This window comes from Eriocheir sinensis, chromosome 41 (genome assembly GCF_024679095.1).
Source record: "Eriocheir sinensis breed Jianghai 21 chromosome 41, ASM2467909v1, whole genome shotgun sequence".
Classification (NCBI taxonomy): domain Eukaryota; kingdom Metazoa; phylum Arthropoda; class Malacostraca; order Decapoda; family Varunidae; genus Eriocheir; species Eriocheir sinensis.
Genome location: NC_066549.1, coordinates 5726161 through 5750390, shown reverse-complemented (window position 1 = coordinate 5750390; position 24230 = coordinate 5726161). Strand labels below are relative to the sequence as shown.

Genomic DNA, 24230 nt, shown 5'->3' with positions numbered 1-24230 from the left:
GCTGCTGTGTCCAGGCGAGTGGCTGATGAAGTCTGGGCTGATTATTTTTTCTCGTTTTTTGAGTTTTTTTTTTCTCAATCGAACTGACTTTAATTTGCGAGTTTTTTCTTGTGTGTGTTTTTTTTTTTTTACCGAACTGACTTTTTTTATTTTCAAGCGTTTTTCTTCTCCTTTTTTAATCGAGCTGACTATTTTTTTCTCGTTTTTTGAGGTGTTTTTTTTTCCTTTCTCAATCGAACTGACTTTAATTTGCTAGTTTTTTCTCGTGTTTTTTTTTTTTTTTTTTAACCGAGCGGACTTTTTTTTTTAATTTTTTGAGGTGTTATGACTTTAATTTGCTAGTTTTTTCTTGTGTTTTTCTTTTTCCCGAACTGACTCGTTTTTTGAGGTGTTTTTTTTTCCCCTTCTCAATGCGGGTTGGCATCTGCAAAACACCCTATGTGCCAGAGACTCGAAGGGTGAATTACCGCATTTACAAACGCCGAATACGCAGTTTTTTTGCTCAAAATAAGACTCGAAAAAAGGATGGTGTATCTTCCATGTCGGGCATTGATTTGTATCTGTAATCCTATTCTAAGACTCTCGGCAGTGCTGTGTGATGACAACAACGCACGGCAACCATCGATATCGTGTGGTGCTGTTTTTGGTACTGTTTTTGGTACTTGTTACGGTAAGAGGAGACAGGCTAAGTGCTAAGCAAAATAAATATCAAAAAGCACCCGTACTGTGACACTGCAATACATGGGCGACAGAGAGAGGCCTGAGGTACTAGATTTAATCCGTCATGTTCTTAAGGTTGGTATTCTAAGACACTTTCGCTTCTCACATCAGCTATTTCTAAAGGTCAAAGAGGGGGGCAGTCGGGTTCTAACGAGTGTTTCTTTAGGTTCACGGTACAGGAGAAGGGTCAGCCTACCACCAGGGGGATATAAGTACTCCTGGAATTGCCCAAAACTCTTACGAAAGCCTTGTCAAATAGGCGAACTCGGGTGACGAAATGTTTAGTAAATATGATACGGCCCTAAGTTTTGTGAGTTAACGTCATATGCAGAAGGAAACACAGGAGGAGTGTGAAGCATTTCTTTTATATATATACAGTAAAGGAAACAAATCAAGGGCCAAAACAAAGGAAAAAGGGACAGAGTTGAGTGGCCAGAGAAGAGGTCAATTTCGGGTGTTAGTTTTGGAGGCCCACGATACCTACAATTTCGGTGTCTCTGCTATTTAAATGACAGTCACGGCCTTTGCCAGAAACGATGAGATTATATAGTTTACGGAAATTGGAAGCGGTGGAGACGACGGTGCCGATCTCTCTCTCTCTCTCTCTCTCTCTCTCTCTCTCTCTCTCTCTCTCTCTCTCTCTCTCTCTCTCTCTCTCTCTCTCTCTCTCTCTCTCTCTCTCTCTCTCTCTCTCTCTCTCTCTCTCTCTCCCTCCCCCCGCGGTGCTCGTTGCCCGTCGCTGCTCGTCACCTCCGACTTTCGCGATCTTTTCCGCAGTCGCTGCTTCACACGACTTTCCGGGAAGCGAACGTTTGACCTGCCCGGTGCGTCCCATTGAACCCGCGAGCTTTTATTTCACTCTACACTTGACGCTGCACTTTTCGCTTCCTTCCACTCGTACATCGGGATTCTCTATTTTTTCGGCTAAATGACGCTCCTCCTCTCGTGAACGCCTTTACTGAACGGATGGGAGGGAGATTAGGTGACATAAAGCTCGTATTTGTTATTTTCTCGAATTAGCGTTAATATGAGCATTAGGATTTGCAGTAGTAGTAGCATGTTGTTGTGATAGTCTTTTACCTCTTAAATTCCGCCTCCATGTTGTCTCTCTTTCTATCTTCTATTGATATTTTCACGCTGACTGCTCTTCCGAACTTGCTAACTGCATGTCTCCTCCCCTCCCGCGGCCTCCCGAAATTGACCTATCTTTCGGCCATTCCTCTGGACTCTTTTGTAGTAGCTGTGAGTAGCGGTTTTTTTTTTTTCATTATGGTTTCCTTTTTTTTGCATTTGAACTGTCTCCTTTGCTGTAAAAAAAAAGTAGTAGTAGTAGTAATAGTAGTAGTAGTTGTAGGAATAATAGTCGGAATAGCGGTGGAGTCTCTAAGGCACACGAAAAGGGAGGCCCACATCTGGCAACCCCTCTTACACACACACGTGCACCCACAGACACACACACATGCACCCACACACGCAAAAACACCCACCCACCCACACACCTTTGCCCATGACGCCTAACTAACTTCGCTGCGCATAACGTAACTAATCCTTTCACGCGAGCTTTTCCGGACCTAAATTTAGCCCATCAATAATATTCACTCCATTCATGACGCGGGCCGCTACACTGGTCCTGGCCGCCCAAAAGAGTGTACCGACGAGACTGGTGGCAGGAGGAGGAGGAGGAGGAGGAGGAAGAGGAAGAGGAAGAGGAGGGGGAGTCTCTGTGGTGTTTTGCTTTCGTCTTTGATGTGCGTCGATTCGTGCGGCGTTGCAAGACCTTCCGTGGCCTTTGAAGACGCGCTGAAGACTGACTGACTAACCGACCCCCGCCGAAGAAGCATAACATATTGATCTTTTTAGGGATTTTTCTTGCTTTCTTTCCTTTGTTTCTGTATTTTTTTCCTTTATTTCCTTTATTTTCTTTATTTTCTCTATTTTTTCCATTATTTCCCTTGTGTCCTTTATTTCTGGTATTTTTTCCCTTTATTTCCTTTATTTTCTTCCCATTCTTTCTCTATTTTTTCCATTATTTCCCTTGTGTCCTTTAATTTCTTGTATTTTTCCCTTTATCTCTTTCGAATATAATAAAACCTAAATTTAAGACATGCACATTTATACCTAAATTTAAGACATGCACCTCTATACATAAATTTAAGATATGCACATTTCTATACCTAAATTTAAGACATGCACATTTCTATACCTAAACTTAAGACATGCATATCTAGACCTGAATTTAAGACATGCATTCCTATACCTAAATTTAAGACATGCATATCTAGACCTAAATTTAAGACATGCACATTTCTATACCTAATTTTAAGACATGCATATCTAGACCTAAATTTAAGACATGCACATCTATACCTAAATTTAAGATATGCACATTTCTATACCTAAATTTAAAACAAGCATTTCTATACCTATTTCTTCTCTTTATTTTCTCCCTTTGTTTCTGCATTAATTTCACGTAACAACAAAACAAGGATTAGCAGGGAGAAAATTCATCTTTACCTTTGGAGATACATTTCGCCATCACCAAATATAACATCAAACACCTCGCGCTAATACATTTATGATCACACGAAGGTAATTTAACTCTCGGTCCCTCAGTCTAAGAAAAGAATATCATTACCAAGCGTCGCACAGAAAAAGGACATACACACACACACGCACACGCACACACACACGCACACACATCTCCCCACACACACTTCTTTACATGGTTGGTCGCTCACCGTAACATCCACAGCCCGAGTAGTCTAACAAACCTCACTGGGACGGAGACTTTATTCTTTCTCATTTTTCTCGTCTTTAGGGGCAACAGAAGAACGAAGAAGAAAAGAAGAAAGAAGAAAAGAAGAAGAAGAGCAGTGAGTAGCGGGCTTTTTTTCACATTTGTTACCTTCTTTTATGCCTGTATGCTGTGCCCTTGAACTGAGCTGTATTTCTCTCTCAGCATTTGTAGTATCAGTATTGGTAATATTTGTAGTAGTGAAAGTAGCAGTAGTAGTAGTAGTAGTATGATTAGCAATAACACCTGAAGTCATGCAACAGAAAAGAGTAAAAGAAAGCACGATCGAAGCCCTTAAAAATAGACCAGAAAAATGAAAGCAAAACATAGTGAAAGCGCTTACAGATAAAAAAGAGAGACCAGAGAAAAAGAAGTGAAAAAAAAAGTAAATTCGGTTAAAAAAATACAGAAATTTGGTTTGGTTGAAAATAAATAAACAAATGGAGACCGGTAGAATAGATTAAACACATAGTCAATTCAGTTAATTATAAAACTGAGACAAAAATAAATAGTTAAAATAAAAATAATAAAATCCGAGGAAAAAACAAGCAAAAAAATGGTCGGTTCGGTTAAAATGAAAGAAAAAAACAAGCAAATTAAAGTCAGTTCGGTTGAGATAGGGAAAAAAAAACACTTTAAAAAAAACAAAAAAGCCAGCTCGATTAAAAAAGGGGAAAAAACTAGAAATAAGAAAACAAATAAGGTCAGGTCAGTTAAAAAAAAAACACCAAAAAAACGAGCAAAAATAGTCAGTTCAGTTAAAAGTCAAAATAAAAAGAAACATGAACTAGAAGAAAAAAAAAACAAGTTAAAAAATAGTCGGTTCGGCAGAAAATGAAAAATATGTTCGCCTCGGCCGCCGCCTGATCCCGTCCTCTGTGTCTCACGTCGAGGATGAAATAGAACGCCAGGATTCCATTTTGCACCAGACAGGAGGACCGACCCGCGCCCTGCCTCCGCCCTCGCCCTCTCCCTTATCTTCTCTCCTTTGCTCAGTCTGCCTTTACACTTCCTCCCCCCTTCCTTTACTTCTTTCCCTTCCCCTCTCTTCCTTTCCCTTTCCCTCCTTCCCTTACCTTCTTTCCTTTACGCACTCTTCCTTCAGACTTTCCCTCCCTCCCTTTCTCCCTTTCCTTTTCTCTGCCTCCCTTTCCTTCTTTCCTCTCCTCACTCTCCCTCTAGACTTGCCCTCCCTCCCTTTCTCCCTTTCTTTTTCTCTGCCTCCCTTTCCTTCTTTCTTCTCCTCACTCTTCCTTCAGACTTGCCCTCCCTCCCTTTCTCCCTTTCCTTTTCTCTGCCTCCCTTTCCTTCTTTCCTCTCCTCACTCTCCCTCTAGACTTGCCCTCCTCCTTTCCCTCCCTCCCTCCCCTTTCCCTCTTCCTTTCCCTTGCCCTCCCTCCCTTTCCTTCTCTCCCTTTTTCTCTCTTCCTTTCCCTCTCCCTCCCTCCCTTACCTTCTTTTCTTTACTCACTCTCCCTTCAGACTTGCCCTTCCTCCCTTTCCTTCTCTCCCTTTCCCTCTTAGAGAGAGAGAGAGAGAGAGAGAGAGAGAGAGAGAGAGAGAGAGAGAGAGAGAGAGAGAGAGATGACTGACACGAACAGAACCAGAAGGAAGAAAGGCACAAAGGGAATATGAAAAAATAATGCATGAGAAAGATATTTATTGACCTCTCTCTCTCTCTCTCTCTCTCTCTCTCTCTCTCTCTCTCACGCCTGGAGGAGATTTCAATTAAGATTCCTCCATCTGAACTCTCTGATAGCTTCTCTCTCTCTCTCTCTCTCTCTCTCTCTCTCTCTCTCTCCAATAACTTCCCACTTTCAACTTGCATTCTACTTTTTTCATCTTTTCTTCCTCCACTTCTTACTGTCCCTGCTCCTCCTCTTCCTCTTCCTCTTCCTCCTCCTCCTCCTCCTCCTCCCGTAAAAGCAGTGAAGACATTTCGTAAAGGCCTTGTCTGTATTTATCGAAGTTTCCAAGTCTTACGATGGAGTGGAGGGAGGGAGGGAGGGAGGGAGGAAGGGAGAGAGGGAAGGGAGGGAGGGAGGATGAAAAAAAAGAAGACGGGAAGGAAGACATTGAGTGAGTGTTGAGTGGATCAAGACGAGGGAGGGAAGGGAAGGGAAGGAGGGAGGGAAGGATGGAGAGAAGAGGAAGTGACGGAAGGAAGGAAGGAAAGAGAGAGGAAGAAAAATAGAAGGAAGAAAGGAAGGAAGGAACAGTCAGTGAAGGGAATATTTAGAAACGAAGAAAAGGGAAGGAAGAAAGAGCGAAAAATGAAATGAAGGAAGGAAGGAAGAAAGAAAGGAGGGAAGGAAGGAAGGAAGGAAGGAAGGAACAGAAGAGAGTGAGTGAAGCAAATATTTGGAAACGAAGAAAGGGAAGGAAGACAGAACGAAAAAAGAAATGAATGAATGAAGGAAGGAAGGAAGAAAGGAAGGAAGGGAGAAAGGAAGGAAGGAAGGAAAGGAAGAAGGGAATTAAAGTTACGAGGGCAGGAAGAAAGGAAGAAAGGTCAAAAAGAAATAAAGAAAGAAAAAGAAAGAAAGAAAGATTAAGAAGTAAAGAATGAAGGAAAGAAAGAAAGGAAGAAAGAAAGGGAGAAGGAAAGAAACGAAAGAAGAAAGAAAGAAAGGAAGAAAGAAGGGAGATAAGAGGAGGAAAATAGGTCGCGAGAGAAAGAAATTAAAAAGTTGTATTAAGTTTGGAAAGATAAGAAAATGTATAGAGAGAAAGTTAAGGACGGAGGAGAGGCATTCGCACACCAAGGAAAGAATAAAAGAATGGAGGAAGGAAGGAGTGAAGGAATGTATGAAGAAGGGAAGGAAGGAAGGAAGGATGAAGGAAGACGTGAAGGGATGAATGATGGGAGGAAGGAAGGAACTAAGAAAGGAAGGAAGGAAGGAATGAAGGCAGAAAGAGAGGAAGGAAGGAAGGGAGAAAGAGAGGAAGGAAGGAAGGGAGGCAGGAAAGAAGGAAGGAAGGAAGAAAGGAAGGAAGGAAGGAAGGAAGGAAGGCAGAAAGAAAGGAAGGAAGGAAGGGAAAAAGAATGGAAGAAAGGAAGAAAGGAAGGAAGGAAGGAAGGAAGGAAGGAAGGAAGGAAGGAAGGAAGGAAGGAAGGAAGGAAGGAAGGAAGGAAGGAAGGAAGGAAGGAAGGAAGGAAGGAAGGAAGGAAATAAGAAAGGAAAGAAGGAAGGAAGGAAAGAACGAATAAATGAACAGAGTGAAGGAACAAGCGAATGAAGGAAGAAAATTGAAAGAAAAGAAAGAAGGAAGGAAGGAAAGAAGGAAGGAAAGAAGGAAGAAGGGAAGGAAAGAAGGAAACAAAGGGTAGGACGGAAGAAATGCATAAAAAAAAAATATATATCAAGTAATTTAAGGATTAAGGAAGGAGAGAAAAAAAGAAGGAAGGTGAAACAGAAAATGAAGTGAGGAGGAAAGGAAGGAAAAAAGACAAGAAGAAAAGAAAGAAAAAGAAGAAAGACAAATAAAATAAAGAAAGAAACGTCAACTATTGCAGAGAAGAAGAAAGAGAGGAAGGAAAGAAGAGAAAAAGAGGAAGATAGAAAAGTTAAGAAAGAATGCTGAAAGAAAGAAAGAAAGAAGGAAAGAAAAGAGACGAAGAAAGAAATAAACAAAGAAAAGAAAGAATGAAATGAAGAGAGGAGAGAAGGAGAGAGAGAGGAGATAGGGAAGATAAGAACGCCCCATCAACCTCCTCCAATCAGACTTGTGGTAGTTATGAAGAGAGGGAGAGAGAGATTGAGAGAGGGAGGGAGAGGGAGAGGGAGAGAGAGTATGAAAGGGGAGGTGGAATGAGAGAGGATGGAAGAAAGGCTGAAGGAAGGGAGGAAGGGAGGGAGAAGAGAGAAAGGGAGGAATGAAAAAATGAAATGTGGGCAAGGAAGGAAGGTTGGAGGGAGAGAGAAAGGGAACGAGGAGGGAAGGAGAGAAATAGAGGAGGGAGGAATGGAGAGAGAGTGAGAGTGACAGGAGGGAAGGAGGGAAATAGGTGAAGGAAAAAAAGAAAGGTTGGAAGGAGAGAAGAGGGAGAGAGGGAGGGAAATATGGGAAGAAAGGAAAGTTGGAGGGAGAGAGGGAAGAAGAGAAAAAAAGAAAATATGAAGAGAAGAGAAGAAGGAAAAAAAAGACAGTTGGAAGGATATAATCAGGGAGGAACGAAGAGAGTAGGAAGGAAATGGGGAAGGAAGAGGAGAGGGAAGAAAGAAGGAATAGGTCAATTTAGGGCAAGGAAGGAAGAAAATGAAGGAAAAGGAAAGGGGAGGGAAATATGGGAAGGAAGGAAAGTTGGAGGGAGAGAGGAAAAAAAGAGAAAAGACAGATGGAAGGATATAATCAGCAAGAAACGAATAGAGTAGGAAGGAAATGGGGAAGGAAGAGGAGAGGGAAGAAAGAGAAAATAGGTCAATTTAGGGCAAGGAAGGAAGAAAAAGAAGGAAAAGGTAAAAATGACGATAAAAGACACAGAAAAAAGAAGAGAACGAAGAGAAGGAAGAAGCGACAGAAGAATAGAAGAAGGAGGAGGAAGATATAAACAAAAATAACAAGAATAACGAGAAAATAATAAGAAAGGAGGAGGAAGGGGAAAGATGAGAGAAAAAAATAAAAACAACAACAACGAAGGTGAAGTAAAGGACGAGGATGAACAAAAATACAAGAAATACGAGTTTGAGAAAAGGAGGAAAAAGAATAGGAGTGAGGAGGAGGAGGAGGAGGAGGACGAGGAGGAGGAGGACGAGGAGGAGGAGGAGGAGACAGGAAAACGTGACAAAATTGGAGAAAGATAAAAAGGAAAGAGAAGAACAACAATAAACGATGGAAGGAGAGAGAGAGAGAGAGAGATAATAACCTTTACTTTCCATTCACTCTCTTTATTTTCCTTCTCCTCCTCCTCCTCCTCCTCTACCTCCTCCTCCTCCTCCTCCTCTTTCCCTTTAAAATCACATCCCTTTAAAACGAACCTCATCAAGACCCCAACTACTTTTTTTTTTAATCGCTCACTTTATTTTTCTCATTCCTTCATCTCAGTTTCTCGCGTCTTCGCTCAAAACACAACCAACCAGTCATGTCACCCTACCACCTTGCACCCTTATGATCATCTGTTGCTCCGTATCACCCTGTTTTGCTTCCCACAGTACGCTCCTTTTTAAATCCTCCTTGTTTTAATTACGCTCCATTTTAATTCCTCCTTGTTTTTATTACGCTCCATTTTAATTCCTCCTTGTTTTTAGTACGCTCCATCTTAATTCCTCCTTGTTTTTATTACGCTCCATTTTAATTCCTCCTTGTTTTTATTACGCTCCATTTTAATTCCTCCTTGTTTTTAGTACGCTCCATTTTAATTCCTCCTTGTTTTTAGTACGCTCCATTTTAATTCCTCCTTTTTGGTGTTTGTTTACCATTTTTTAATTTAGCGTTTTTTTGTTTGTTTACCGGGCTTTTTTTTTGTCCTTAAGCTGCTTCAAAAACTGTCATTCATTAAGTCGTTCACCCTTTCACCCTAAAACCACCTTTCTATCTGTATCACCCTAAATTATGTCTCCTGTTTCACCCTGTTATCCATGGCCTTAAAAACACCCTCCAGTTTGCATCACCCTACCTGGCCGCATGCTTCCTTGAACTTTTAACCTGTTTGAAATCACTCCGTTTTCTATAAGATCATCTAGTCACCTCATCCTTTTCCACAAGCCCTTAATTTCACCCTTGCGTCTGCGCCCTACATTATCGATAACTGGGGAACTAGAGCAGATATTTAAACTTCGACAGATGCAGCCTCGTAAGTGTCGGAAGAAATAACCACCAAAGTAGTTATAGAGAGTGCAGCTCTTGCCCACTCCAGCTGTGAAAGGGAGTTGGGTGTGAGTGTGAGCTCTTACCCTCGACCCAGAAACCCCTGCATTACCGCCGTCGGCAAATGCAGCTTCGTAAGTGTCGGAAGAAATAAACACCTCACTCTTCTTTAGCACAAGGGAAACTAAGATGAAGCACTTATATTAAAAACTCGTGTGAGAATGCGCACTAACGGGTATAATATGGATAAATTCAAGTTCGGGGAGGATGTAGGCAAGGGGTGAGTGGGGGGAACTGAGCGGGGGTGCAGTCGAGGCAAACACAATGGAGAGTTATAAACGGAGGTCAGATGAATTTATGGACGGGAAGGGAGTTTGGTGAGCAACATATCTTCAGGAGCTGTCGTGTTTAAGCCGTCTGTCTGGCCTCTTGTAGTCTCCTTGTGTTCTTGTGTGTCCTTGTACGATATTTTGGTAGACTTTTTTTTTCTTCATATAAATTGGATGATAGATAATACTCTCACTCTCACTCTCTCTCTCTCTCTCTCTCTCTCTCTCTCTCTCTCTCTCTCATGCCCAATATACGTGCGGTCGTTCCTCATCTCTCCCGTACGCCATAATTCTACCTCATTAATTCCACCCAATGCATTACCATCTCCTCCTCCTCCTCCTCCTCCTCCTCCTCCTCCTCCACTCCATCTTCTTCTTCCCTCCATTTCTCCTTACTTCAGTCTCAGGTAAGTTTTTAGTCGTCTTCCTCCACCTTCTCCTCCTCCATATCCTCATTTTTCCTTTTTTTCCCTCCACCTCCTCCCCCTTTTGTCCTTATCTGTCCTACTCTACCTCCTCCTTTTCTCCCTCTTTCCTGTTTCACTTCTTCACTTTTTCCATATCCTTCTTTTATTTTCTTCTTCCTCGTGTTGTTTTTCTTTTTCTTTTTTTCTTTGGTCTCTCTTCCTCGTTTTCCTCCGAGTCTTTCTTTCTCTTATTCTTCTCCTCTTTCTACCGGTCATTTTTTCTCTTATACTCCTTTCCTTCCCCCTATTTCGTCTTCCCATTCTCATCCTTCCGTCTCTTTCCTCTTCTAACCCTCACCCTTTGTTTCTTTTCAGTCTTCTTCTCTTTCCGTTTTTACTCACTCTCCTGCTCTTCTTCATCTCCGCATCCTCAGACCATCATCGTAACTGTTCCCTTATTCATTAAACTATTCTTATCTTTCTCTTTTTTTTATCACGTCATCATCATCTCTATCCTTATTGCTTCTCCTCTTCCTCCTTCTTCGTTCTTTCTCCATCTAGTTCATCCCTTCTTTATTTTTTAGTCACTTCCTATTCTCCTCGCCCTCCTCTTATTTTCCACAATCTATTCTCCTTTTCCTTCTTCATCCTCTGAGTTTTCCCTTTCCTTTTCTCTCCCTTTCCTCCCTCCCTTCACCCATATTCACCGTCTTTATCTATCTGGCTTCTCCTCCTCCTCCTCCCCTCTTTATCCCCCTCACTCATCCTTCCTTTATTCTTTAGCCCTTTCATATTCTCCTCCTCCTTCTCCTCTTCTTTTCGACAGCTTATTTTTCTTTCCTTCTTCATCCTCTTCCTTTCATCCATCCCTCTTTTTCATCCGCTTTCCTTCATCCATATCTTGCCATCTTTATCCTCCTTTCTTCATCCATTCCTTTTCTTCTTCATCCTCTAAGCACCCTGTCCTTTCCCTTCCCTTCCCTTCCCTTCCCTTCCCTTCCTTCCCTCCTCCTCCCCGCTCTCCTCCACCCCATAAGCCTCAGTTAGCCACATGCGCCTCGGGGTCTGAATCACAATTGTATTTTCGAAAGCTTCACCCACAGAACTTACGAAGAAGTGTTCCTTGGCTGGGAGGGAGACGGAGGAGGTGGAAGGAGATTGGTCCCACAGCCTCGATTCTTTAAAATACACCTATCTGTTTCTTTTCTCTGTGTCTGTGTGTGTATGGGGGGGCGGGGTTGTGTGTGAGTGTGTGTGTGTGTGTGTGTGTGTGTGTGTGTGTGTGTGTGTGTGTGTGTGTGTGTGTGTTTTCATATAATCTCCTCGAATCGCATCTCATCTGTGCCTGTGTCTGCCTGTCTGTCTGTCTGTCTACCTATCTACCAATCTATTTGTTTCATATGTTTGTCTGTCTGTATGTCTGTTTGTACCTATCTATGCCTTCCTATCTGTCTCTTTCTGTGTATCTTTCTTTCTGTGTCTGTTTTTTTTTATAGTTTCCTTTTTTTTGTGCCCTTGAGCTGTCTCCTTTGTTGTAAAAAAAAAATTGTATGTCTGCATTTGTCTCTCCTATCTATCTATCTATCTACGTCTGTTTAATTGAGTTGTCGTCCATCTACCAACAAGTCTGTCTTTATATTCTAACCTCTTCCTCCAAAAGAATATAAAGTGACAATCTCTCAAGCCATCTCTCCAACTGTCTGTCTATCGATCTGTCTATTCGTCTGTCTACCGGTTCGTCTTTCAGTTTGCCAACTCTCTAAAACTCGCAAAAAAATCGAAGAAACTCAAACTCCCTAAACTCTCTATAACTCCCTTTAAATGTATATACGAATACGTGCTGATGTCAACTTCTTCTGATGCTACACTTATTTCACGTGACACATCGTGAGGAAATGGGGAAATGTGACTCCTTCCTCTCGCCACATCCCCTCCTCCGTGTCAGTCCCCTTCTGAAATCATACTCCGTTTCCTGTCAGCACCTTCACAGCCCTCCCACAGTCCCTGAACCATCATTATATCATCTTTAGTCTCGTGTCTCCCTCTTCCAGCCCCTATCGCGACCTATGATACCTGTCTGTTATATTTTACCTGTATACTACGTTTCCTTTATTTCGGTTCCTTGAGATATCTGCCAGAGTCCCTTCACCCCCTTCTCACCCCTTCATCACAACTATTTTTTTTTTGTCATTTCCTATTCTCCTCACCCTCCTCTGCTTTTCCACAACCAATTCTTCTTTTCCTTCTTCATCCTCTGAGCTGGCCCTTCCCTTCCCTTCTCTTTCCTCTAGTTCACAGTCATGCCTTACTCATTGCTCTGTGTCTTTCTTCCTTTACCTTTATTTCAGTCCATTTAGCTCCCTGTTTTAGCCTCTTCACTCCCTTTTCACCGCTCCACTACCGCCTCTTCACAGATACACTCTGCTCCTGTCTCTCTCTACTACCGTGCCACATTTAATTAATTTCAAACTCTCCACTTTTTAGTCCCTTTAAAGCCCTGTCATAGTCCATCACGCCTTTGTCACAGTTCCTTCTCACCCGTCCCAGTCCTTGTCACATCCCCCTCACACTCCTTTCAGTCCCCTCACACCCTTATAACAGCTTCCTCACGCCCTTATTATGAACCCCCTCACACCCTTATCACAGCTCCCTCACACCCTTATCACAACTTCCTTACATCCTTCTCACAGCCCCATCACACCCTTCATCACAACCAATTTACACCCCTGATTACAGCTCACTCACAACCCTCTCAAAACCCCAACATATCCCCTGTCAGAACCGCTTTCACACACCTTCAAGGCTCTTCCACAGCTCACACGTATAACCTACCACCCTATCCCTCACTATAACAGCACCATTCATTCCACATTTCCTTCCACTCAATCCACCGTCCCCTGTGTGTGTGCGCTTCCCCGTCCTCCTCCTCCCCGTCCTCCTCCTCCTCCTCCTTCTTCTCCCAAGCCCCACTCTAAGCCGCGCGTCGCCCCGTCCCATGAGCATCGCCAGCCAGCCTCGTCCTAATTAAACGTGAGTGCGGCGTGGCGTAATTACCGGATAAGTTGAGTAGCCGTGGCGCGACGTTCAGTGAAGCCTCTAGCCCGCGGGACCGTAATGTGTAATTCTAATCGCGGGGAGTTTACAGGTTTTAAAGGGATATTAATTAATTACGCTGATGCACCATTATACAGATAGATAGGTAATTAGATAGATGGATAGAGAGTTCGATAGGAAGATAGATGAAGGAAAGGTAGGTATTTAGCGGTAAGGAGATAGGTAGATAGACAATGGTATGTGGGTAAAATGAGCTGGTTAGTTAAGTAGTTAGTGAGTTGGGTGATTCATTTAGCTAATTAGTTAGATACAGATAGATAGATAGATATAGGAAAATAGAGGTAGATAAAGATAGATACATAGATTAATAGAGGTTGATTGAAATAGGTAGATAAATAGAGAAAAATGAGTAGGTAGATGGATAGATGGTTGACGGTAGATAGGTTGACAGACAGATACAGAGAGAGACAGAAATGAAAATGGAAACCAGACAAACAGACAAATACAAATAAATACAACGAATACAGAAACCTATACAATGTCATTAAGCTTGATTACCGACCGTTTCGAGTAAACACCATCCAAACAGAGTCACCTGGGAACATCGAGGAAGCCATTGTAAAGAAAGGTGTAATTAACATGATTTCCAGGTGGGTACAGGTAGGTATAGGTGTTAGTAGGGGGGTAGGAGGGAAAGGTAGAGATGGGGAGGGGAAGGAAGGGAAAGAGAGAGACGAGGAATAGGAAGGGAGGGGAAGGGTGAGGCAGGAAGGGGATGGGTGAGGCAGGGAGGGAAAGGGTCAAGGGGAGATGGTGGAAGGGTGAGGCAGGGAGAGGAATGGTGAGGCAGGGAGAGAAAGGGTGAGGCAGGAAGGGAAGGGTGAGGCAGGGAGGGGAAGGATGAGGCAGGGAGGGGAAGGGTGAGGCGGGGAAGGGAAAGGATGAGGCAGGGAGAGTAAGGATGAGGCAGGGAGAGAAAGGGTGAGGCAGGGAGAGGAAGGGTGGTAAGGAGAGATAGGAAGAGTGAAACAGGGAATGAAAGGAGAAGTGGGAGGGAGGAAAAGGGAGAGGCAGGGAAAGAAAGGGTGGTGGGGAGGAAGGGATGGGAAGGGAAGGGAGAGGCGTGGAGAGGTGGGTCAGAGGGAGAAAGGAAAAGGGAGAGGCAGGGAAAGAAAGGGTGGCGGGGAGGAAGGGATGGGAAGGGAAGGGAGAGGCGTGGAGAGGTGGGTCGAAGGTCAGAGTCGAAGCTTTTTGACGTTCTAAGTTTTGGGTGCTTCATGGATCTGACTTTTGAGACTTGACTGAAATGGATCCAAAATCTTTCTTCAGCGGCGTTTGTCAGTGTGTGGACGGAGCACTCTTACAGACACACGCACACGCACACACACACACACACACACACACACACACACAAACTGGCTGAAAATAATATATACATAAATTCGATATACGCAGCAATGGGTTTAATTTTACCGGGGCGGACACACACAGCATATTATATTCACTTGTCTGTCTGTCTGTCTGTCTGTGTGTGTGTGTCGGTCTGTCTTCATGTCTGTCCATTCGTCTGTCTGTCTGTCTCTCGTAACTATATTTGTTTGTCTGTACACCGAAGTCTATCGATGTTTAGGTAATTTTTTTTGTTATGAGTTCCGATACATTTGTGTGTGTGTGTGTGTGTGTGTGTGTGTGTGTGTGTGTGTGTGTGTGTGTGTGTGTGTGTGTGTGTGTGTGCGCGTGTGTGTGTGCGTGTGTCTGTAAGAGTGCTCCACACACACACACAGACAGACAGACGGACAGACAGACAGACAAGTGAATATAATATGCTGTGTGTGTGTGTGTGTGTGTGTGTGTGTGTGTGTTCATGTACGTTTGTATGTATGTATGAATGTATGTGCTGTCCTTCAATACGTTCGCATGTGTCTATAAATGTCACTTTTAAGTTGTTGTTGTTTTTTTTGCCCATTTCTCTCTCTCTCTCTCTCTCTCTCTCTCTCTCTCTCTCTCTCTCTCTTTATCTATCTACACATCTTCTTTCAAGTCAGAATGCAATACATGTTTTCCTGCGCACGGAGAGACCGATCAATAAAAACACGACAGAGAGCAAAACACACACACAAAATAAGACAGAAAACAAAGTATTTATATATATCCCTGAGCCACCCAGCGCCACCCAGACGAGTCCTCACCACCTCCTCCACTCACCGCAGCGCCTCACCAGCCCCGCGCGAGTCTCTCCTGACGCCAAACTTCCTGCTTCGTTAGAGTTTTGTCTCGCTCGCGTTACCAAGGTGGCGTTAATCAGGCGAGTGGCGAAGTGACTGTCTTACATGCGTTGTTTCTCTGGCTCTGTCTCAATCTCTGTATGTCTTTTTTTTGTTACAGAGAAGGAGACAGTTCAAGGGCGTGAAAAAGACAAGAAAACAATAATGAAAAAAAAAGCCCGCTACTTACTGCTCCCGAATAGAGTACATAGGAGTGGCCAAAAAGAGAGGTCAATTTCGGGAGGAGAGATGTCCTGAATGTCTATCTATCTATCTGTCCATCTACCTGTCTATACATATATCTATCTATCTCAGTCTATATATCAATACCTTTATCTGTATCTCTCTCGAACTTAGATTTTAGTGGTATATTCTGTTCAGTTTGGCAGTGGTGATTTTCTTTTTTCTCTATTTCAATCTCTATATCACTACCTTTTTCTGTATCTCTCTCGGACTTAGATTTTAGTGGTATATTCTGTTCAGTTTGGCAGTGGTGATTTTCTGTTTTCTCGGCCATCCGCGATTTACAGGAAGGCAGAACACACAGCCGCCGCGCGCATCGTAAAGAAAATCCAACTCTCCCTTATCAATTATCTCTTTCATCACCTCATGAGAACAATCACAGGCTGGGTCACTTGATGGGTTTTTCGTTTTCTATATGTGTGTTATCTATCTGTGCCTATCTATCTATCTATCTATCTATCTATCTATCTATCTAACTAACTAACTAGCTAACTAACTACCTAACTAACTAACTAACTAACTAACTAACTAACTAACTCTCTATCTATCTATCTATCTAACTAACTAACTAACTAACTAACTAACTACCTACCTACCTAACTAACTAACTAACTCTATTTCTTCATCCATCTATCTATCTATCTCCATAATATCGTAGTAGTTCTCGCGTAATTAGCCAGGCGGTGCAGAGAGAGGTTACTGTTCTCGTCTTTTATCACGTACACACAAACACAGAATAGTTTCCCACGAGCACATAATGAACACTCGCTTCAGTAAAATGCATAAACACACTTAATTCCTATTCGCTCGAGCAGGATTCATACACACAGACATACTATTATTAAACTAGATTCATGCACACTGATATTCCAATTCGGTATTAAACTAAATTCCAAATACGAGAACGAACACGGACATACTAATTAAGCGGTTGTGTTAAATGTACAAAACAGACATATTGGGAAAAGGGAAATCTCTGGAAACACCTTAATCTCTCACTGCGAGCTTTGTTATAACGTTGCTAAATTCCAAATACGAGAATGAACACAGACGTACTAGTTATTTAGTCGTGTTAAATGTACAAAACAGACATATTAAGGAAAAGGAAGATCTCTGGAAACACCTTAATCTCTCACTGCAGGCTTTGTTATAATGTTGCTAAATTCCAAATACGAGAATGAACACAGACGTACTAGTTATTTAGTTGTGTTAAATGTACAAAACAGACATATTAAGGAAAAGGGAGATCTCTGGAAACACCTTAATCTCTCCCTGCGGGCTTTGTTATCACGTAGAGTTAGTGAACGTATTACTGGGTCATATTCTCCAACGTTTCGGGGCTTACACACTCACTCTGGATAAGGCTTTCGTTGAGGTTGTGTTAGTCACCGTTGCCAGATTATCGTACTCAGAGCATAGTATAGAGGCATAGTGATAGAGGCAAACTAACTCATAGGAAATAAATAAAAAATCATACATAACCCCCTGAATAGATACAAGCTTAAAGAGACCCTGGACTCAGCAACAAAGCCCATGAATCGATCCAAGAATGGGGAGGTGGATGACTGGGACAGATTAGGTAGGCATGCGGTTGAAGGGAATACTTAAGAAAGCTTCAGAGTATATTAATCGTTGAGGTTGGAGGATGAAAGGAAAAAATACAACGTTCGTGCGAGCTGCCTGGTATGATGGACACAATAGGCTGGCGGCGACTTGCAAAAATATCATTATTGTGTTCTTTTGAGTACTAATGGTATTACTACTGTTGCTGCTGCTCCTACTACAAAAATAATATTAAAAGAAAAGAATGAAGAAATATAATAATAATGAAAATAATGATAAAAAACAATTATTAAAACACTCTTCTTCTTCTTCTTCTTCTTCTTCTTATTATTATTATTATTATTATTATTATTATTATTATTATTATTATTAGCAGTAGTAGCAGTAAAAGTAGTAAGAGCAGTATCAGCAGTGGTATTATTATTATTATTATTATTATTATTATTAGTAGTAGTAGTAGTAGTAGTAGTAGTAGTAGTAGTAGTAGCAGCAGCAGCAGTAGCAGTAATATTTAGTAGTGATGATGGTAATAATAATAATAATAATAATGATAATAATAATAATAATAATAATAATAATAATAATAATAATAATAATAATAATAATAATAATAATAACAACAACAACAACAACAACAATAATAATAATAATAATAATTCCGTGAACCTGACACCAATAATAAGCAGGTCTAAAAGGAAATTTCGCACCGACACAGAAAAACGACGCTTGAGGAAGTTCCGGGAAGCCACAGGACTAAAAATGCGCGACTCGCCTCTGAAAGGTCGAACGTCCATCACACCGACGACAGAAGCTCCTGCGGCCGAGAAAAGAAAACGTATAAAAGACAAACCGGAAAGGGTGAGGCAGGGAGAGGAAGGGTGAGGCAGGGAGAGGAAGGGTGAGGCAGGGAGAGGAAGGGTGAGGCAGAGTGAGGAAGGGTGAGGCAGAGAGAGGAAGGGTGAGACAGGGAGAGGAAGGGTGAGGCAGGGAGGGGAAGGGTGAGGCAGGGAGAGGAAGGGTGAGGCAGAGAGAGGAAGGGTGAGGCAGGGAGAGGAAGGGTGAGGCAGAGAGAGGAAGGGTGAGGCAGGGAGAGGAAGGGTGAGGCAGGGAGGGGAAGGGTGAGGCAGGGAGAGGAAGGGTGAGGCAGGAAGAGAAGGGTGAGGCAGGGAGAGGAAGGGTGAGGCAGGGAGAGGAAGGGTGAGGCAGAGAGAGGAAGGGTGAGGCAGGGAGGGGAAGGGTGAGGCAGGAAGAGTAGGGTGAGGCAGGAAGAGAAGGGTGAGGCAGGGAGGGGAAGGGTGAGGCAGGGAGGGGAAGGGTGTGACAGGGAGAGGAAGGGTGAGGCAGGAAGAGAAGGGTGAGGCAGGGAGAGGAAGGGTGAGGCAGGGAGAGGAAGGGTGAGGCAGGGAGAGGAAGGGTGAGGCAGGGAGAGGAAGGGTGAGGCAGGAGAGGAAGGAGGAAGGGTGAGGCAGGGAGGGAAGGGTGAGGCAGGGAAGGGTGAGGCAGAGAGAGGAAGGGCAGAGGAGAGGAGGAGGTGAGAGGGAGGAAGGTGAGGCAGAGAGAGGAAGGGTGAGGCAGGGAGGGGAAGGGTGAGGCAGAGAGAAGAAGGGTGAGCCTTTTCATTTAAGAATATTACGTGCATGTTTTTGTTGACAAGGGAATATTCTTTCATTCTTTAACCTCTTCCTCTTTTTTTTCATTCATATTTTCTTTTTTTTTTGTTGGTGGTGGTGCAGCGATTGGCGTGTTTTATTTTTCCTAGTTGTTTTTTTTTTTTCCCCGCGTCCCTTGTAATTAATATATACGAGACTGACACGCGTAGTTTTCTTCCTTATTCTTTCTTCCTCTTTTGTTTTCTTTTTTATCTGTATTTTAATTTCAGTTCGAGTCGCGGTTTGCGAGTTTGTCTTTGTGCTAGTTTATTTTCTTCTCCTTGGCTTCCTTTTCGCCTTTGCCAATGATAAATAAAATAAAAAAATTGCCATGTGTACTTCTTTCTTTTTTTCTTTACTTTCTTCTTCATATATATTTCTACTTCATTTAGAGCACCGATTTCCGTGTTTCTCCTTTCCCTAGTTCATCTTCTCCGTGACCTCCTTTCCCTAGTTCATTTTTTCCGTGACCTCCTTTCCTCCTTTGTCATTAAGAAATACAAAACTGTCACGTGTAACTACTTATTTATTCTTTGACTTCCTCTTCTTTTTTCTTCATTCGTACTTTTATTTCGGTTAGTGCAACGATTTCAGTGAGTTTTCTTTTCTTGCTTCACTTTCTCCCTGGCCTCCTTTTCTCCTGTATCAGTGAGAAGTAGAAAACTCGTGTGTGCTTCTTTATTCTCCTTCTACTTCTTCATTTTTTTTTTCATCTATATCTCTATTCTAACTGGACTACTTTCTCTTTCTTTCTTTCTTTCTTTCTTTCCTTCTTTTCTTTTCTTTTTCTTTCTTTCTTTCTTTATCTTTCTTTCTTTCTTTCTTTCCATCTATATCTCTATTCTAACTGGACTACTTTCTCTTTCTTTCTTTCTTTCTTTCTTTCCTTCTTTTCTTTTCTTTCTTTCTTTCTTTCTTTCTTTCTTTCTTTATCTTTCTTTCTTTCTTTCTTTCCATCTATATCTCTATTCTAAATGGACTACTTTCTTTTTTCTTCATCTATATCTCTTTTCTAACTGGAAGAGCGATTTACTGGTTTCCTGTTTCATAGTTCACTTTCTCCTTGACCTGCATGAGTCTTTTGCCATCCATAAATAGAAATCTGTCACGTGTACCGATTCAGTTCTTTTCACCCTCTTTTCATTTATATATACTTTCGTGAGCAGCGATTAGCGTGTTTTTCTTTGTCCAACTTTATTTTCTCCTTGACCTGCGTCCTCTGCCATCCATAAATAGAAATCTGTCACGTGTACCGATTCACTCTATTAATGTTCGTTCTTTTAATGACGCTTCGTGCTCGTGTACCCAGAAGCGCTGCGAGCCGTGCGGATGAAGAGTTATTAATGTCATTCCACCGCTAGAGGGCACGGCGAGCGGAGGGGGATAAGCAAGAGGACAAACAAAGGGACAAGCTCTCTCTCTCTCTCAGGTGTTCCCGTTTCTCGTCCTGTTCCTGCATGCGTCTTCCCACCCCTACGTAAGCCACCTCACTCTCTACTAACCAAGGACAGAACTCTCAGACGCTTTCGGCTCCCACAACAAGCATTTCCAAAGGCCACAAAGGGAGTCACTTAGGTTTTCATGAGTGCTTTTCATATTCACGGTGCAGAAGCCTTGCTGGTAAGCCAATTCTTGCCAAAATCCTTCTTGAATCTGATTTTATCCAACTTTAACCCATTACTACGTGTCCTACCTGGATCTCTTACCATCAAGACATTTTTACCGAGAGAGCTCGGACACCCGTTCACGCCTCAGACGCATCACGAACCTTTTTTTTATACAGCTACACACACAGAATGGTCCTGTACAACATCCAGTTCACCAGCCAGCCAGTGCAGCCTTCCGAGCAGGCCCAGCGGGTCGCTCGCAGCCGTGCCGCTGCGGCGCGGCGAGAGCGAGCTCTGGCCCGCCGCCACGCCCGGAGGCTGCGCCACGAGACCGCCCAGAAGCAGCAGGAGTGTGCGGCGCGGCAGGAGGAGAAGGAGGTGGCCGCACACTCACCCATTCTGGAGGGCAACGTCCCTCCAGACGACGCCGGGGAAGTGAACCTCGTCCACGGGGAGGCTCCCCTGGCCGACGAGGTGGACAGCCCCCTGACTCAGGCCCTGCCCCAGGGTGAGGGTGAGGCCGCACACTCCCACCCTCTGGAGGGCAACGTCCCTCCAGACGACGCCGGGGAAGTGAACCTCGTCCACGGGGAGGCTCCCCTGGCCGACGAGGTGGACAGCCCCCTGACTCAGGCCCTGCCCCAGGGTGAGGGTGAGGCCGCACACTCCCACCCTCTGGAGGGCAACGTCCCTCCAGACGACGCCGGGGAGGCCCCCCTGGCCGACGAGGTGGACAGCCCCCTGACTCAGGCCCCGCCCCAGGGTGAGGCCCCTCAGGGTGACGCTGTCACCGAGGATGGTGCCCTGGGAGAGGACATTCCTCGCCAGGGTGAGGTCCCTCAGGGTGACGCTGTCACCGAGGATGGTGCCCTGGGAGAGGACACCCCTCGCCAGGGTGAGGTCCCTCAGGGTGACGCTGTCACCGAGGATGGTGCCCTGGGAGAGGACACCCCTCGCCAGGATGAGGTCTCTCAGGGTGACGCTGTCACCGAGGATGGTGCCCTGGGAGAGGACACCCCTCGTCAGGGTGAAGTCCCTCAGGGTGACGCTGTCACCGAGGACGGTGCCCTGGGAGGACACCCCTCGTCAGGGTGAAGTCCCTCAGGGTGACGCTGTCACCGAGGACGGTGCCCTGGGAGAGGACACCCCTCGTCAGGGTGAAGTCCCTCAGGGTGACGCTGTCACCGAGGACGGTGCCCTGGGAGAGGACACCCCTCGCCAGGGTGAAGTCCCTCAGGGTGACGCTGTCACCGAGGACGGTGCCCTGGGAGAGGACACCCCTCGTCAGGGTGAAGTCCCTCAGGGTGACGCTGTCACCGAGGATGGTGCCCTGGGAGAGGACACCCCTCGTCAGGGTGAAGTCCCTCAGGGTGACGCTGTCACCGAGGATGGTGCCCTGGGAGAGGACACCCCTCGCCAGGGTGAGGTCCCTCAGGGTGACGCTGTCACCGAGGACGGTGCCCTGGGAGAGGACACCCCTCGTCAGGGTGAGGTCCCTCAGGGTGACGCTGTCACCGAGGATGGTGCCCTGGGGGAGGACACCCCTCGCCAGGGTGAGGCCGCCCAGGGCACCGAGGGCCCCAGCGAGGACCCTCAGAGCGGCGCCGCTACCGATGAAGGGGTCGTCGCCGAGGAGGCCCACGCACCTCTGGGTGTGGAGGTCCTTCTGGCGACACTCTGCATGTACCTCTGGAGGCACTTCTAAATGCCCTCTGGAGGCGGAGGCCCCAGAGGAAGCTGTGCCCTCCGCCAGGGTATGGCTTCCCCTGGGATCCCCTCCACCCCCGGCGGGCCCGAAGAAGGTGCCGTCCAGGGACTGCTGGCAGGAGGCCGCCGCCCCGCCGCCGCCACCCTGTCCGTCACAGGGCAGCGCGCGGCGGACAGTTGGGGAGCCTCGCCGCCCACACGCCCACTCCCTGGAGAGGGTGACGGTGGCGCGGGTCACCTACAGATGCGTTTCTTACTTGTTTCTCACTCTCTTCAGACACATGTATCTGCTTACCTTTCCCATGCCAAGTTTCCTTCGAGCCTTATGCAGACTAGTACTTGAAACTTGCGGTTCACCAACATTCCGTTATAACGTCATAATTGTTTATCGTTCATCTTTGCTTCTATACCTTCTGTCTCCTCCTTTCTTCCATATTCTTTTATCTCCCCATCTCCCTCCTCTAACATTTGTTTTCATCTCCATTCCTTCTCGTCATCTTTATTTTTACCTCCACTTGTTGTTTTTCTTTTTTTTTCCACTCCATTTTCCCTCTTCATCTTCTGTCACCTCCCCTTGTCCCTCGTCATGTTCTTCACCTCCTCCACTTGCTCCTCTCCATCTTCACTCCCCTACACTTCGCCCTCTTCATCTTATGTCACCTCCTCTTGCTCCTCTTCATCTTCCGTCACCTTCACTTCAACTTTCTTTCATCTCCACTTGTTCCTCTTCATTTTCTTTCACCTCTACTTCTTCTTCCTCTTCATTCACTTGTAATAGTCCTTCATCTTTATTCACCTCTACCTGTCCCTCTTCATCCATTTTCAACATTCACCAAGTACGGAACTAGTATTGTGTAGTAAGTTAATTGTGTACTGGACTACAAAATCATTAAAGTAGCACCGAAATAATAATAATAATAATAATAATAATAATAATAATAATAATAATAATAATAATAATAATAATAATAATAATAATAATAATGAACATGACACAATTCAAATCCTCGAAGCCGTCCATATAGTCCACCTCGAACCCAATTAGCGTGTCCTTTAAAGCTGACGAGCACGCGCTGGCCATACTTTTCATCGGCAATAACGACTCGGGGGGTGGGAGGGGGAGAGGATGAGGGGAGGGAGGGGCGGAAGTGTATGGCGAGTGGGTGCATTCGGAAAAAAAGCGACACCGTGATAATTAAGTCAGCTCGCACAAAGCACCTCAATACAAAGCGATCCAATCCCATTAAAGCGACGCGATATACCATTACGAGCAGGGAAACTTTGTGAACACTAGTATGCAGTATTTCACCACCTACAAAGAAGTGACCCAGCGAAGGCTGATTACACAAAAATGTAGTGTTATATGGCTATAAAGAAGCAAATTAGATCGTAAAGCATCCAAAAGTCATTTAAAATAGATAAAGAGGCCACCACTTGGGGAGGCGGTGGCTGAGTGGTTAGCGTGCGGGTCCAAGAAGACGCGGGTTCCCGATCTCCCCGCCGCCACAATATGGGTTTTTTCAGTCACAGTCGAGTGGCTTAAGACGACGACCCAAATGCTGTCCTGAAGACCAACTATCAGTTAGAACTCTAGATTCTGTCTCTAAAAGAGAGAATCAAAGATGAGCTCCTGGGGGCAGCATGAGCCAAGCAAACACTTGCCTACACCATAACGGGATGGGGCCGACCATCAAGTCCCATTAGGAAAGCCTACCGGTGACACAGGAAAAAACGTTAAAAAAAAGGAAAAAAAAAATTGGATGACCAAAAAAATTTAAAAAGAGTAAGCAAGGGCGGGAGTGACTACTAATCCAAGCTATACTGTATGATTATTAATGTAGAGACAGTAGAACAGCTAACAGTCCTTCAAACACAGAGAAAAATACTGAATAACGCAAAGACGGGAGTGACTGCTAATACAAGTTACATTACGTAATTATCAAGCAGCAGATGAGACCCAGTAGAGCATCAAACAGTCCTTTAATTAACAAAGAGAAATATCACCCGAAAAATACATGAAAGACAAAAAATCATAAAAAATACAAAGGAGGGATCCAAGCTGGGTAACGAACCTACACCACACAA

At 44.4% G+C, this 24230-nt stretch overlaps 1 protein-coding gene and 1 long non-coding RNA gene across 7 annotated transcripts in view; one reads left to right on the top strand and one right to left on the bottom strand.

The window, feature by feature from the left end:
- Positions 1-24230, bottom strand: part of LOC127009557 (uncharacterized) — a 184705-nt gene that overhangs the window by 155372 nt on the left and 5103 nt on the right. The window lies entirely within an intron of this gene.
- On the top strand, positions 20176-22419 carry LOC127009554 (fibrous sheath CABYR-binding protein-like). Of its 6 annotated transcripts, none has more exons than XM_050882738.1 (3): positions 20176-20912; positions 21051-21404; positions 21865-22419. In XM_050882738.1, the coding sequence occupies exons 1-3, from the start codon at positions 20628-20630 to the stop codon at positions 22141-22143; spliced, it is 918 nt and encodes a 305-aa protein (XP_050738695.1). In that variant the 5' UTR covers positions 20176-20627; the 3' UTR covers positions 22144-22419. The 6 variants fall into 6 exon arrangements, with proteins under 6 accessions (XP_050738695.1, XP_050738693.1, XP_050738690.1 ...); XM_050882736.1 differs by having other exon boundaries at positions 20180-21050; positions 21168-21404; XM_050882733.1 differs by having other exon boundaries at positions 20181-21404.